Source organism: Drosophila erecta, unplaced genomic scaffold (assembly GCF_003286155.1).
Source record: "Drosophila erecta strain 14021-0224.00,06,07 unplaced genomic scaffold, DereRS2 tig00000126-arrow-pilon, whole genome shotgun sequence".
Lineage (NCBI taxonomy): Eukaryota > Metazoa > Arthropoda > Insecta > Diptera > Drosophilidae > Drosophila > Drosophila erecta.
In genome coordinates, this window is record NW_020825209.1 from 6,027,627 (window position 1) to 6,042,874 (window position 15,248).

The window sequence follows — 15,248 nt, forward strand, 5'->3', positions numbered from 1 at the left end:
GGGGATCGGGATCGGAATTGGAATCGGGATCGGGGTCGGCATCGAGGGGAACTGGTAACTGGAAGCCTGACGTGCTAATAGCTTGACGCCGCTGGAGATCATAAAAGCCATGACCCACGGAGGAGCCATAAAGACGCATCCAAGGCGAGGAGGAGGCGAATCCGCAGAAAGTGTGTCAAGGGAATTGGCTCCCCAAGGGATGCGGATGCCATATACACGACAGTATTGGCCACATCAAGTACTCCATAGGAATTATATAACTTATATTGCTCCAATCTGCATTTAGATGACTAACTCATTATATAATTTCCATTTGGAAATATATCAAAAAAGATGAAAATGCATGTCTTCAATATGACACCATCTCGAAGTATTTCCACTCCAGAGTTCCATTAAAAATTGAAATACAACCAACATGGGCAAAGAATGTGCATTCTTCACCATACTATTTAGTTCAAAAAATGAAAAAACAAAAGCAGAATTATTTTCAAAATTCAATTCAGTTTATTGTTCGCTTTATTCCGCTGCTGGCTTAGTCATATGTCGGTCGGTTCTATAAATACGAAAATCGATTTCTAAGGACGAGCTTAGGACTACGCAGGCATGGATGCCACATGCCGCCAATGCGATCTATATGTACAATTAGGTTAGATACGAACTAGTCAAGCACTATATCACAGATGTCAAAACACAAACTAGCCTACGAAAAAAAATGTGTGTGCCTTAAAATCGAAGCTTAGCCTACGGGACATGGATACGGATACGGATGTGGATATAGATATAGATATGGATGTGGATTTATGGGCAGGGATGCGAGGGGTTAGCTTAGACTACTGGGGGTCACATAGCATTCGATATGGGTTCGGGATGGGCCAAAAAGTGGTCGTGGCGAATAATACTTTCCAGTGGGTGGTGCTGGTGGTTGGCGGTTGCTCTTATGTGACTAGAACGGCAACTGCGGATAACTATCCCTCTCTCTCTCTCTCTCTCTCCCTCGCTCTCTCTCTCTCTCTCTCTCTCTCTCTCTCTCGACTGCTGTCAATAAATACGGAATGTGGTAATACTTGCAATGAATTCGAGAACAGGGACTCTGTGCTGGCAATCAAATAATTTACTTAAGCTACGATCGATCAATAAACGGTTAAATTAAAGGGTTTGGCTTTTTTGGGACAGGGGAAAGGGGCGTGTCCTGAGGAGATGGGCTTGGTGAGGGTTGGTTAAAGGGGGGTGGTGAGGGGGCGATTTCACGTGCGCTGCACGCGTTTCGACTGGCGCTTTCCACGTCTGCCGCGTGCAAATTGGTTGCTGCCACCAACGGAAACACCTGCCACTCCAGCCGCCCCACCTGCCACGGGCTTGGAGACCTCGTTGAACTCCTTGCCATTCAAGGTGGAGCTGCGCCACCGCTGCTCCAGTTGCTCCAGTTGCTCCAGCTGCTGCTGCTGCTGCTGCTGCTGCTGCTGCTTCTTCTGGCTCCTCTGCTGCTGGTTCCTGTGCTTCTTGTGGTGCTTCCGCGGCCGACTTCGCACCCGCTTGCCTTCCCGCCGCAGCAGCTGATACATGGTGCGCAGGAAGTCGTAGTAGTGGTGCTTCACGAAGCGCATGTCGATGGAGTCCGCCTCGCCGGCCATCGCGGATGCACTGGACGCACCGCCCATGCCGGAGCCACTCGTCTTGGAGCGCAGCTTCAGACGCTTGTTCATCTCGAGCCGCGAGATCTGCGGCAGCTGCTGCGCCACCGTAGTGGTGCCAGTGGTGTGGCCAGTAGTGGTGCTGGTGGTGCCACCAACTGCTATGACCGCCGCACCACTGCGCCGCTGCTTCTGGCGCGGACTCTGCGTCTGGTTGACGGCGGTCTCCAGCTCGCAGAGGATGCGCCGCGAGCTCAGGAGCAGCTCGCGCAGCTCGCGGGCGGTGCTGGACTCGCGGGTGATGGACCGCTGGTCCCAGCGGATCTGCTGGCGCCTCAGGTACGCGAAGCTGGCCACGTACGTTTGCATGTTGCGGTACCAGCGCTTCAGGGCAATCTGTGGGATACAGCAGAAGTGTGCAGGCCATGGTGAGTTATTTCAAAGATACGTCGATGAGATTTCAAAGATACTATAGTAACAGTGCTATTATAGGGGTGCTATTATAAAAGTGGTCGCTTACCGTGGAATTGGGCTTGAGCTTGGGCAGGAACTTGTAGTTGTGCGTGTGGAGCGACCACATGGTCATGTTGCGGATATCGATGGCCGAGTCCTGGCTGCTGTTCAGGCTGCGGTACTCCCTAAAGGCGTGGCGCTTCAGCTGATTGAAGCTCTGTGGAGGAGCAGATGCAAATGGAAGCGGGTTACATGTGGATCAGGTCGAATGTGGCACCCCCGTTTGAACTCACCTGCCTGGGCCGCTGGCGATTGAAGCGATCCCCCGCCGAGGGGTGATAGTTGCCCCCGCAGGGATTGGCCCACTCCAGGGCGGTGGTGTTCTCGTCGAAGTTGCGATAGTCGATCCAGTTGCTGTTCCGCTTCCGGTGGCGCTTGCGCGGACTGGCGCTGGCGGGGATCTGTGCCGGATTTGTGTGCTGCCCTGGAGCTGTGCTGGAGGTGGTGCGTATGCGCAGGCGGTCGCTGTCGATCACCGTGAGACCGCCGCTGCTGGTGGTGCTGCGTCCCTCCGCCAGGTGGGGCAGCTGGGCGGCGAGGAGCAGGACGAGTAGGGCGGGCAGAAGCAGGAGCAGCGGACGAGCCATCGCCGCATGGTAGCCACTTCCTCTTCGGTGCCGGAGTCCACTGCCGCTGCCGCTACCGCTGCCGCTTCCGCTTCCGCTGCTGTTTCCGTTTCCGTTGCCGGCTGCCGTGGTGCTGCCTTTAGCTGTGGTCGCAGCGCACTGCCAACCAACTGCTGCCCGTGGTCCGTAATCCGTATCCGTATCCAAGTCGGTGTGCAGATACAGCGAATATGTAGATATATATGGGAGGGCGGGGATGGGGTCAGGAGGGGAGAGATGTAGAGAAACACACAATGAGTATCGGGAATGCAAAAGTAAATGAAATGAATTTCGGCATCAACGCAAGACGACCAACGATCAACGGTTCCTTTCTGGATGAAGTGGATGGACTCTGAACTAAATGGATTCCTTTGGGCTGGATGGGCGGGTTTCTGGACGCGTGGGTGATTTGGTGATTGGGTGAGTGGTTCCTTCAATGCGAATGCAACTGCAACCGGACAACAGTCTGAACAATTTGGTTTGATTTTTTTAACATTTTCCCTGCGTTTGTTTTGCTGTTTTTTTTTGCCTTTCGTCTTTCGTCTTTTCCAATGCGATATATGTGTATATTGAAGGCGGGGAAAACTTTTTAATTTAGACAATTAACTCGAGAGTAGCCTGAGCGAATAATGAAGACGTATCGATCCGAGATTCGAGGATCTAATCTTCTCCAGTCGACAAAACACTGCCTTCTGGCTTGGCTTCAACTTCCAGTGTGTGAAAGTGTGGGAACTTTTGAGGTTGAATTTTGGATTTTGAGCTGATTCTGAATTTTGAAAATTTCAAATTCTCCATTCAAGTTAGCTACTTTATCTGACAGGATGGGAATTCGTGACTGAAGATCGTTTGCCGCTGAATATCAACGAAGGATTCACACAATTAATCCTGTGGATTAATTTTATCCTGTAGAAATATTTATCGAACTGTTACAAACTATTCATTGCAGTTGTTGTCACTGAATGTCCTTTCTGTATTCCAGCAGATCGTTGGTCGTTTCGCGTTGATAAATCACTTGAAGAGTGGAGAATCCCTTCTCCACACTCCAATTGCGCCTGCTCTAAGTATCTTAATCAAATCAAAAATAATACACACACCGCATTATAGATGAAAAGTGGAATCGGTCAGGATCCTCGCGGAATCCCCGTGGTTTCTGCTGCGCCTGAGCAGAAAAGTCCGTGCGTTAATCCAAATGGGCGATCGTTCGAGATACGTTGTTGATTTCCCGGCGGTTCTCAATGGGCACACTTGCAACACAACACTCGCAAAAAAATGTATTTATATTTGTATAATTGTTGGAAGAGCACTGGACAATCTGTGCTGCAGCTGGTGGGTTCTGATTTGTTGATTCTGTTGCTTGGGAGACTGATTCGCGGACACTTCTGCTCGCGTTCGAGTGTGAAACCGAACTGAGCCCAAAGTCGCGCTGGATTTGACCAGCTTTCTTCGCTGAGAGGCTGCGGATACCAGATACCAGATACCACAATACCAGAGCGATACCGACCGGCCAACCAACCAACCAACCGACCAACCGACCAACCGACCGACCAACCGATCGACCGACCGATGAGCAGCGCCAAAAGGCCGAAACCGAAACTGAGCTGGGAACTGAGGCGATCTGAGCCGCCTCTGCCGACGTCGCTGCCCGCCGACTGCCAACGAGCGGTACGCCATGGTCCGAGCCAGAAGAAGACCGCCGACTCGGACCGATCAGATTCAGATCCGAAGAACCGCAGGCTGTCCCGCTCCCGCGCCCGCTCTCGCCGAGCGCTTGGGTATCCTATGCCCAGGTCACCTGCGCATGTGTGCGTGTGCTCCTACCTGGCCTATGTGTGCGTGTGCGTGTGTGTGTTGCCTTTGAGCCTGCCAACCGGCTGTCCTCTCGCGCCATCCCGCTTGCTCCTGCGGGCGAAGGCGCTCTGGGTCCGGTCGCCATTGCAACTGGAATTTTCCCACTTGCCCAATCCGCGCCACTCACTCAAAGAGCGGGAAAGAGAGAGGCAGCGAGTGGAGGCATACCTGGTGCCCCAAAAGAGCGAGCCTACCTGGCTCTGTCCCGCTCTGCTAAGCGCGGTCAGCCGTGCTCCCTGTCTCGCTCCCACACACTCCCTGGGTGACCTTGAGCGGCCTGCTCACCCCTCCCAAAAAGTCCTGACATTCAAATCGGCCCAGAAAGTGATCAACGGAAATGACCAACATAACACCGCATTTCGAGTCGCTAAGCCAGGTAGAATCTCCATTCGAGAACCATCTACCATGTGCAATATTAGGTATTTATTGGAGGTGAGATCCCTAACCGTTTCTACGTAACTGTTCATTTTCTATACTACAATTTATATTTCAAACAAGTAAAATAGTTAAAAATAAAATGTGACAACCAACATTTTCTATTTTACAATTTATATTTCAAAAAGTAATTATACATAAATAAAATAGCTAAAAATAAAATATGACAACCAACTGGGGAAGTTCACTACTTCCCATCAGCGTGACTAGCATATTAAAATATGTCATGAGCTCTTTAAAGCCTGGATTTAAAGTTTTTTGAATTAAATATTTGATCATCATATTTCCACAAACACATAAATAAAACGGTTGATTACTAAGTATTTAATACGACTTATGACCATAATAACAATGTTATATTAAGAACGTGCCTCACTGTACATGTTTATATTTGCTTAATTAATTAATGAGTTTGCCTTATCATAAAATGTTGTATAATATTTTGCTTAAAGCTAGCTTAAATGTAGTTTACAGAGTTTCGATTTTAAGGCATCTTTTCAACTTAATATTACAATTTATTTGTGAATCATTTGAGTTTCCTTTAGTTAGTTTCAGTTTGGCTGATACTCGTGCAATTCCGCTATGGGTGGGAATATCATCTATACAGATAGATGGGCGATCTCCAGCACACCCAACTGGCTACCTAGGAATCCCTACAGCAAATATGCCCATATTTCACCCTATTTTCGAGGGCTTGCACAATTGACGGTCTAATTAAATCAAGAGTTTTGCTGCATTATGGCCGCATTGTTTTGGGCAGCCGAAAACAGCTGTAGATGGTCAGATAACGGACAGCGGACAACGGACAGCGGACAGCGGACAGCGGACAACGGACGGTGTGTCCTTGCGTCTAACCGTAAGTGCAGCGGGCAGCGGGCAGCGTGCAGCGTGCAGCAACTGCTGCAGGAAGCAGTTGTGTTGCGCAGCGGGGCCACTCGCCTTGATTTCGCCGCAAGGACTCGGACTCGGACTCGAATCTCGCAGGACCCACAACCCACAGAGAGGGACTCGCTCGCATATCGCACATATATCAAGGTGGCAGCGCACACCTTTTGTGCGACGTCGTCTCCTTTGGGAAACGGGCGGCATGGCACAAAAAGGGCCATTCGCACCCGGAGCAACAGCTTCATCTACAAGGATGCACAAGGATCGGGATCGGGATCGGGATCGGGAGGGACTCTTCCCTCTACTCGTACGCCCGAGATGGACACGATTATTGCATTGATGAGCTCCTGCTGCTGCTGTCGGTACACACACACACAGCACTCCCCGCGGGGAGCCAATCCCCCACCCAGTCGTCCGTCCAGCCTGGACTTTCTGTTTTACTTGCGATTCGTTCTGGGCAACAAAAATATTTTGCTACAAAATTGAGCTGTCCTGTGAGGTCCTCGCCCGCCCGTCCGTCCCGAACGCATTGTGTCCTGTCATGGTGTAATTTTTTAGCGGCGTAACGAATGCCAAGGATACGCTTTAATTGCCACGGCCAACACATCGACCTCGGGCAGGAAGGTTAACCGAGAGATGCAGATACAAGTACAAGTATCTGTAGATGTGCCATAAGGAGAACCATCCGTCATTACACGCTGCTTAGCTCCTGTCCTTTCGCAGGACTTGATCCCGTCCCAGGCATGCCTACCTACCTCCGCACCTCCGCACCTCCTGTTTTCCTGTTTTCGTGGGTGTGTGTGTGGGTGTGCGTGGGTGCGGGTGTGCAGTGGACGGGGGAGGTGTGAGTTACCCATTTCCCAGCTCAGCTCCTCAGTTGTTTTGATGTTTTTGATTATGCGTAAAATCGCTCGCTTTATCAGATCCCAAAGTGCAATTCTCACATCCGAAACGGCAACTTAAACGGTTAGTTAGTCGATTTGCTTGTCGGCTTGTATCTTGTTTGTTTGTCTGTTCTCGCCGCTTATCCGATCCTCAATGGCCATTGCAATTCGGATTCGCCATGCATTTGCTCTGGCACCTATGGGATTTATTTTCAGACGGCTCTAACCCTTTGATGTTCTTTTCTTGCCTTGAAATGGTGCATCGTTATGACTTAATCAGGGGTAAGTTGGTCGCAAACATAGAGGCAGTGTGCATTTGTCAGTTGTAAGTTCAAGTTAACATTGGTACATATATATAAATAAAAAGCTAATGCAAGATACATTAATCACTAGGTTTTAAATCGTTTGATATTGATTAATCGTCCGATTTCCAGCTTAGTTCGACTTGTGGCCTCATTTAATGGGCTCTCATTTATTTTTAAAACGCAATGCTTTGCAACAGCTCCTTAAAACAATTTACTAAAATAAGTTACAACTTTACTGACTATTTTATATGCTTATGCCGCCTGTATTATTATTGCAAATGGTCCGAATTTGCTCAAATGAAATGTATTCAATAGAAGTGCGTATTATTTCCTAATTGGCAGGCATTTGCATTAATATGCTTTAATTTTGATCTCTTTTGTGCTTTTGAGCTCCTTATGCAATATGCCACAAATTTCCTAATTGGCAGGTATTTGCATTAATATGCCTTAATTTTGATAGCAGATCAAGAGCGAAACTAAATCCCCTGCCGTTGTTAATAATACTACGCACGTTACTTAATCCTTTTCTGCCCGTCAAATCCTTCATCATTTAGGTTTTGTTAATTGATTCGCCCGAGCAAGCTGTGACCCACTGACTGGTGGGCTGCGGTGAGGGGGTGCCGGAGGGGCGTGGCGCGTGGTCGTAGCTGCCGCACTGCGTCCCTGTGTGCGTGGGCGGTGGCACGTAGCCGCATCGGTGAGCCTGCGAGTGTGTGCGAGTGGGCCGCCGCTGATTGGTCCGCTGCCCCCTGAGCGGCGCGCCGAAGACGAGCGGTTCCGAAGCGGCCTGGCCAATCGGAGAGCCGCCAAGACGCTCCAAGCGAGAGGCGCGTGGAGCGCCGATTCGAGTGGAAGAGCAGAGCGCAACAGGTTGCCGCTCGCCGGAGAGAGCGAGTGAGAGCGAGTGATGGTGGCAGAGAGAGCGAGAGAGAGAGAGAGCGAGAGAGAGAGAGAGAGAGCGAGAGCGAGTGAGTGAGTGAGGGAGAGAGCGAGTGCGGCCGAGGAGATAACAGGTTGTCGAGCGGAACATTGTGTGCACTTGGGTTTTCATTCATAAACTCAGCTCGCTGCAGCAGAGCAAAATGCTGCTGCGCCTGTTGCTGCTGCAGCGCCTGTTGCTGCTGCTGCTGCTGCTGTTGCTGCTGCTGCTGGCGCTGCTGCGGCGGCCTCTGCTGCTGCTAACTCAATGCGCTGCGGCGGCAGCTTACAGCTATCGTTTTCCGAGGCGACTGACGCCATTGCCACGCGAACGAATCTGCAGCCCCAGCCCAATCCCAACCGAGTCCCCATCCCACGCACCACCATCTTTGATCGCTCCTGAGCATCCGATCCGATTACCCCCCGAGAATCGGGAAGCCGGCCAAGTGGCAACGGTAAAATTGGTCCTTTGGTGCCTCCTCGAAGGCAACACAATACCCAGCACTACATACATACACACATGCGTACATACACTGGCAGAAATGCCAGCCCATCGTTGTGCATTTCGCCACGAGCTGTAAACGAGGGGTAACGAGGGGTTGGGTCAGGGAATCTCGCATATTTGCCCAGTATTTCCGATTTGGAAAGCAGTGGGGGTCAAAGAGCGCTCCTCTCTCTCCCTTCGACTAAGATTAAGATTAATAAAAAAAAGCTTTTTTAATAATGGCAGTACCTCTAGCTATGAATAACTAGGTGTATTTGCAGCGTTCGACTTGCATTATTTAGGAAAATGCCACAATTCATGGGAACACCATATGACCCATGCCCCATCGATGCTGTAACCTCTGAAAGGTGATCAGAATTCCCACCGTTGAGTAAGCCAATTCGATGTAACTGAACTTACATCGGAATAATGAAATATTTCGATAAACCGGAACTGATTGTGGGCCACCAGAAAACACATTAAGTATGCGGCTATCGGTATAATTTATTAATAGTCATAATGTAAATATATAAAAAAAATACACTTAAGTCATAGTTTTCATAAGTTATCGAGCCTGCGAGGCGGTGAATGTGTTCAGTGAGTGTGGTGATATATGTATATAAATAGGATGCAAAGGCGATATAAATACGTAAATATAGGGATGGGGCAATGGGGGCGAATAAGTTAATAAGTTAATAAGTTATAATAAATAATAGGGTCTAAGGCAGATGAGAGTGCGTGCCAGACGAGCACGGATATGTAACACGTGGGCATAGCCTATGAGCTTGAGATTGCATTGGGTTATCGGAGGCGATGATTTTTGGTATGGCTGCGTCCGCTCCTGCGGAGCATCTAACTCTGGCCAGCGGACTGCGAGTAGAGGTGGATCAGCTGCGCGTACTTGTGCTCGATGATGGTCAGCACCTTGATGGTCTCGACGGCGGCGCCGAACACAGGATGTATGTAGTGGGCATTGTACTCGGAGGTCCTGGGATTGCAGGCATCGTTCAGGCCGGCCAGCTTGAGGGCCTCGTGCATGTTGTGGTGGAAGAAGCTCACGAAGCTGTTGAAGTAGCAGTTCCAGGACATGTGATCGAACTCAATGATCTCGTACAGGTGCTCCAGCACCAGCAGTGACTCGATAATGGCCGGCATCTCCTCCTCCACCGTGGTCACCTTGCCGTCGTACACGAAGTCGTCCAGCTCCTTCTGGAAGCTGACCTTCTCCACCTCCGACTGGAGCGGATGCTTCACTGCCATCGAGTGCTTGGAGTAGGCTTGAATTTCGCCGCTCAGGTTGTGCTGCTGGCTCCTCAGCTGTTTTTCAATCGGAAATGGGAAATGGGAGCATCAGTACCACTGCTGTCGCACGACCAACAAGCTGGCCAACTTACCCATTCCTTGGTCAGGCAGAGGACCGCCTCCCGCGTATTACTGGCCACCTCGTGCGCCAGTTGCAGGTGTGAGATGTTGGTGGTCATTCTAATGGCCCCGCAGCTATCCCTGCCCTGGGTCTGATTGGTGCGCAGGGGTACGATGTTGCTCTTGGCCGACCTGATGTGCTGGTGGTGGTGGAGCGGCCGGGGGTGGTGGCGGTGCGGCAGGATCAGATCCACGCCGCGGGCGCGACGCGGTGCGGCGACTGTCTCCGCGGGCCAACTGATGGCGACTGTGAGCAGCAGCAGGATGCCCAGGAGCCAGCACTTGGAGACAGCTGCAATGCGAGAAGAAGAAAGGGCAGGTCAGTAAATGGGACCACTACAATGGATCTTCCTAATCATTTGTCACTAGCTTGCACAGCGATGACACAGTTAAAGATACAAAGATACGGATAAGGAGCGAAGTGATTCAGAGGCGTGAGGTGTGAGATCTTAAAGCACACTTAAGGCACACTTACAAATGCGAACGAAGCTGGCGCACACGGCGGTTTTGCTGTGCTCCTGCGGGCAGGACACCTTTGTCGCCGGAGCACTCTGCTGCTGCAGTCGCTCCGAGGACAGAAGCTCTGCGGATTCACATTTGCTGTAAGTGTTGGCACTCATATTGGATTTGTACGTTCGGCACTCGCGGTTCGCAGAGAGTAGTTTGTTTGTATTTTTCGCCAAGATTTTTTGGCCAAGATTCGGGTTGTTAGTGCGCTAAAGAGCTGGAATACTGGAATACTGGAATACTGGAGAGCTGGAGAGCTGGGGCTGGCGTGTGGGCTCTGCGAGATCTTACGGTTAATGAGGAGTTGGGGCACACGCCGGCGATTTAAATACAAACCGGACCGCCATCCGGCGATATCAGTAGCCGAAGCGGCACGAGGGACGCAGCGCATGGCCGAGCTTACGTTTTTTACGCACACATACATGCGCGGGCGGCTGGCACTCACACTTGTTGTGCTTGTTGTGCTTGTTGTGAATGTTGTGCTTGTTGTAGCGGCAAGTGGACAGAAACAACTACAGCAACAGCAACAGCAGCAACAACAGCAGCAACAACAGCAGCAGCCGCAGCAGCAGCAACGGCAGCATCAGCGAGCGATGTTTAATGACGATAATGAAAAAACCCCTGGAACGTAAGTGGAGTTCGGTTCGAATTTGCTTTTCTTGATAAACGGAGGTGGGGTGGGCGGCTGCTTGGATCGGCTTGCGCACTCAGCCAGGGACTAGCTACTCCCTGGCCAGCAGTTGCACCACCGCACATGACGCCTTGTTCCTTCCTGTCTTGCAACAAGTGCGTTGCCAGCCGCTGTAATTTATGCACACACGCTGCATGGCCCAAAACGGATGTCACATTGAATACTTGCACTTGCACCCTACGCCAACTAATCGGGCTGCTTGGCCCTCCAGTGCCAGTTGCCCACTGGCTTTAAGTTGATTTATACGCGCCTAACTGCTTCTTGGAACTCGCTGTATTAAGGTGTATTTCAGCCCAGTGCTCAGAACAGTATATCTTCCCAAACACTTTGACCCGCACACATTAGGGAATTTCGAGTTTTGTCCGCCATTTGATCAGCTTGAATACCGAGCTTTCTCGACTGGCTATGTGCATATTGAACATGGCCCAAAGAGCCGGGCATTGGCCCAGAAGGAATCGCGTTTACTTTGTTGAATTCGCGAATATCTCGTTGCTGTCAGCTGCTTCGGCGGCGCCTTCACTGCGGATACCGCAAACACTTGAATTACGTTCGCTAACTGGCGATTTATAGTGCGGGTGCGAGTGCGAGTGCGAGTGCCACTTGCCTGGGAAATGACGCGTCGTTCCGTAGGCATTTCCGATCGATCGCTTGGCACGAGGGCCACTGCGGTGCGTGCCACTGGATGGAATCGAGCACTTGGCCACTTGGTGGACTGGGGCAGGCGATCGGGCAGCACTGGGTATAAGAGACTGCGGCAGACAGAGTGTCTGTCTCTTCTACACACACAACATGGAACACACCATGGAACTCAGTGGCACACGCTTCTTGGCAGCGAGTTGCACACATGCAAGTCTGGGCACTGGAAATGGGTATATCGCGACCCAAAGCTCCAGAGAGTCCTATTCCCCGTAGATCTTTCTGCGTATTTTTTCAGCAGTCGGGCAATTGTGGAAGTTTTGTGTTTGCCCAATTGCTCGGGCATATCCACAATTGCAAACATTTCCGGAATTTAAGCTGACTTATTCCGGTTCGCCAGTGCTCGTCCAGAATTCAAGAATTGCAGAATTGCAGAGCTGCAGAACTGCCATTGCCCAGCAATGAGTAGTGCCTTCTGCGATTCTATTTGTACTTATTTCCCTATTTTGTTTTGCCCAGCCAGCCAATGTTGACTGTTAATTATCGCACTCGAGGAGGTGCTAACTTTGGCCACGCACAAATCCCGGCCTGAGCTCGGTAAACTTGCAACGTCATCCGGTTCGAGGGAGATCCGCTATCTATCGCTCGTTCCTGTTTGCCATTCCCTTTTTAGAAATGACCATTCCATTGATGAGCTCTTCCAGAGTGACGTACGTACTTAGTGTAGTAAAAAGCTTCAAACGGCCCCTTCTTACTGCGACGGAAATAGCTCATACTTACATATGGCGATAAGTCCGCCAGCCATATATTTAAATATAGCAAATAACCGGGACTGCACGCATTAACATCACCGACTTGCATTGTGTAAATTCTTGACAGCCTGATGCACACGAGACCTGAGATAATGTTGTCCGTAAAGTTATCAGGCTATGTTCACATGGAACGGAAGCAGTGCTTGATGCAACTCGGAACAGACCAATATATCCATCAGTTTATAGGTTCTAGTTGGCACACAGCAGGCATTTCAGACTGCATGGCTTTGAAGGTCTGGAAAATGGCTGTAGTGGCTAGTGGCTGGTGTACCTTAACACCAAGTCTTCTAATTTTGAAATGAAGAGCTTAGAAAACAGGCCAGAAATGATGTGGATGATGTGTGGAAATACCGAAGCTAATCATTGGATTATTGGGCGATTACCATTCGATTTTGTTATGCTGCAGAAGTCGCTGCTACTGAACTTAGCTGTTCTGCATGCAGCGACTTAAATAATTTATGTTTTATCGCTTTATCGCTTGGAATGGAATACTCCATTCGAATAGAATTCCCACTGTGCAAACTTCCGCATAAATGGTGCACGATAATATTCTGTTGGAAAGGCCGCACCTCAGTTAAGATGTAAGTGAATCAGGGCGTTTAAACGTAAGTCCTCGATGGCTCCCAATACCGGTTGCCAGCCAATGCCCTTGACCGACTGAAATCGTCGGTGATGTAAATGTAGAATCTAGAATCGTCATGAGGAAATACCCCCATTGGCTGGCAGTCACCTGTCATCTGGGAGCGGGCCGAACTGACCACAGACACTCGATGGCTATGGCTGGATGGGTAAATCACCGAGCGACGCTGCTCCGTATTTGCGTTGCTGTTTAGAAGCTCCCCCCAACCGGCTCCCTCCCCCCTTCCCGGTCCACAGCTCGCCGGCCTGCCGCGTCACCTACTATTCAGGTCGGAGCGGAGTGTCAACTAGCTCTGGGATCACGTATCTTGGATCTGGGTATCGAGCGACCGACCGACCGGCCGAGCGACTCACTTATTTGCCCAGCGCATTATATTATGAATGGAGGGCTGTGGGAAGCACTTGGGCGGAGTCGTGCCGCCTGGCAATGGCGGTAAGAAAACAAGGGGCTCGGACAGGTGAGAGAAGCGCCTATTTTTGGCACTGGCCGGCCATCATCCACCTCCACGAGTCGTCGAGGTGAGAGCGGTGACGCACTGGGCTTCCCCGAACCAGGTTCCTTCTCACATTAGCCGTGCATATTAAGTATACGTCACATTAAGTATACGCCGCGCTGCAACTTAAGCTTAACTTGCAACTTAATTTAGAACTCACCTCAGTTCTCTCACACGACGTGTTTTTTTTTCAATGCGGTGATTAGCTGCAAAAGTAAAAAAAACAGGGATATCATTATTTTTAGGTCGAATGCAGTGAGCTGCGAAAAATGCAAGCTTAGATTTTCCCTCCACTGGAAAGTTCAGCCCGAAAGTAGGCAGCGTTTGAAGGAAAAGCTTTCAGTCGAAAGCTTTCGAAAAACTGCACCATTTTCCATGGCCTACTTTCAGGCGCCTCTACTAACAGTCGCGTCCCAAAATAGTGGCATCCCTCAAGCAGCGGACACGTCTTGAGGAATTTAGCCATCATAAAGCAGCCATTTCACTTGACTGTCTCTCTCCCTTTCGTTCTTCTCCGGCATTCTTCTGCTTGATTTATTTGTGGTGCGCTGCTCGTAGTGACATGGCAACAAGCTACTGAACTTGGGGGCATTCCGGATAACTTCTTTACTTTGCCTTTCTATTACTATTATTTGTTGGTATAGGACTTTCAAAAGTTAGCTCTCCAAAGTGTTACTTATTTGTATTTGCTATATTTTTGCTAAAAATAATCCCTTACCATTCCAAGTATTTATTTTTCAAACTCCGTTTTGAAATGTTTAAATTTTCCACATATCATTAGTAAATCGTATTAGTATAAGTAAAAGTGAAGAAGAGAGTGTGTATACCATCAGTCATAAATGACTCTGAAATATAAAAGCTAAAAGAGGCGAGCCGTATATAGAGAATGCAATCAAACTGCAACCCGAATCACGTCTGACTGGCTAAAGTAATCTAGAATGCCCCGCAATCGCGCTTCTCTCTTTCTCTCCGATGTTTGGTTCTCTCTCATCGTCTAACAGCCGCGTACTGTGACTGTTTGCGATCTTCGAAGCGGTTCCCATTCGCATTGTTTACTCACCTTTTTGACGCTGGACAGCTGTGATGAGGGGCGTCACGCTATTAATGCTTTTGCCGCAGGCGGCCAGGTAAACCCACGTTAATTACGAGCCGCGAGAAATTCACGAAAAATCCCCGAACTAGCGGTGGATCTGCACACTTTTGACTACACACTATACACAGCGCACAGGTAAGGGATTAATTAGGAAATAAAAAAAATAAAAATTGTGAAAAGACGGACGCAACAGAACCGGCGAGGTCGAATGATGAAACTAAACTGAGGAAACTGATGAAGCGAACAGAATCGACAGCTGGAGGAGCTATACAAAAATCAACGGTGGTATACAACAAATCGCGGCAGAGAAACTGCTGTTTATTTGACTAATGTAAACGCAACTGTATCGCATACCAAAAGTTCCCATTACATTGTTTTGGAGTTTTTTTTAATTTCCCACGAGTCACGAGGTTCTATTTGAACTTAGAGTACCGATAGAGTTCTAT

At 49.6% G+C, this 15,248-nt stretch overlaps 2 protein-coding genes across 5 annotated transcripts; both read right to left on the minus strand.

Moving 5' to 3' along the window:
• Positions 1-1,178: 1,178 nt before the first annotated feature.
• LOC6550112 lies at positions 1,179-4,264 on the minus strand. Of its 4 annotated transcripts, none has more exons than XM_001977613.3 (4): positions 3,842-4,264; positions 2,378-2,880; positions 2,152-2,301; positions 1,179-2,027 (listed from the first exon to the last, which is right to left on the minus strand). In XM_001977613.3, exons 1-4 carry the CDS (start codon positions 3,846-3,848, stop codon positions 1,245-1,247), a joined length of 1,443 nt encoding a protein of 480 aa, XP_001977649.2. In that variant the 5' UTR covers positions 3,849-4,264; the 3' UTR covers positions 1,179-1,244. The 4 variants fall into 4 exon arrangements, 2 of the variants coding, with proteins under 2 accessions (XP_001977649.2, XP_026838181.1); XM_026982380.1 differs by having other exon boundaries at positions 2,378-2,883; XR_003408081.1 differs by lacking the exons at positions 1,179-2,027; positions 2,152-2,301 and having other exon boundaries at positions 2,797-2,883; positions 3,844-4,264.
• Positions 4,265-9,035: 4,771 nt separating this feature from the next.
• On the minus strand, positions 9,036-15,169 carry LOC6550113. The gene is made up of 4 exons (XM_026981864.1): positions 14,770-15,169; positions 13,870-13,915; positions 9,903-10,222; positions 9,036-9,825 (listed from the first exon to the last, which is right to left on the minus strand). The coding sequence occupies exons 3-4, from the start codon at positions 9,987-9,989 to the stop codon at positions 9,361-9,363; spliced, it is 552 nt and encodes a 183-aa protein (XP_026837665.1). The 5' UTR covers positions 9,990-10,222; positions 13,870-13,915; positions 14,770-15,169; the 3' UTR covers positions 9,036-9,360.
• Positions 15,170-15,248: the final 79 nt, after the last annotated feature.

Excerpts from the sequence above, each read along its gene's own strand:
- LOC6550112 (XM_026982380.1), bottom strand. Across the intron at positions 2,302-2,377 it reads ATCGCCAGCGGCCCAGGCAG|AGCTTCAATCAGCTGAAGCG; the intron begins GTGAGTTCAAAC and ends GCTCCTCCACAG. Across the intron at positions 2,028-2,151 it reads AGCTCAAGCCCAATTCCACG|ATTGCCCTGAAGCGCTGGTA; the intron begins GTAAGCGACCAC and ends TGTATCCCACAG.
- LOC6550113 (XM_026981864.1), bottom strand. The coding sequence starts at position 9,989 with ATGACCACCAACATCTCACACCTGCAACTGGCGCACGAGGTGGCCAGT. Across the intron at positions 9,826-9,902 it reads TCTGCCTGACCAAGGAATGG|CTGAGGAGCCAGCAGCACAA; the intron begins GTAAGTTGGCCA and ends ATTGAAAAACAG.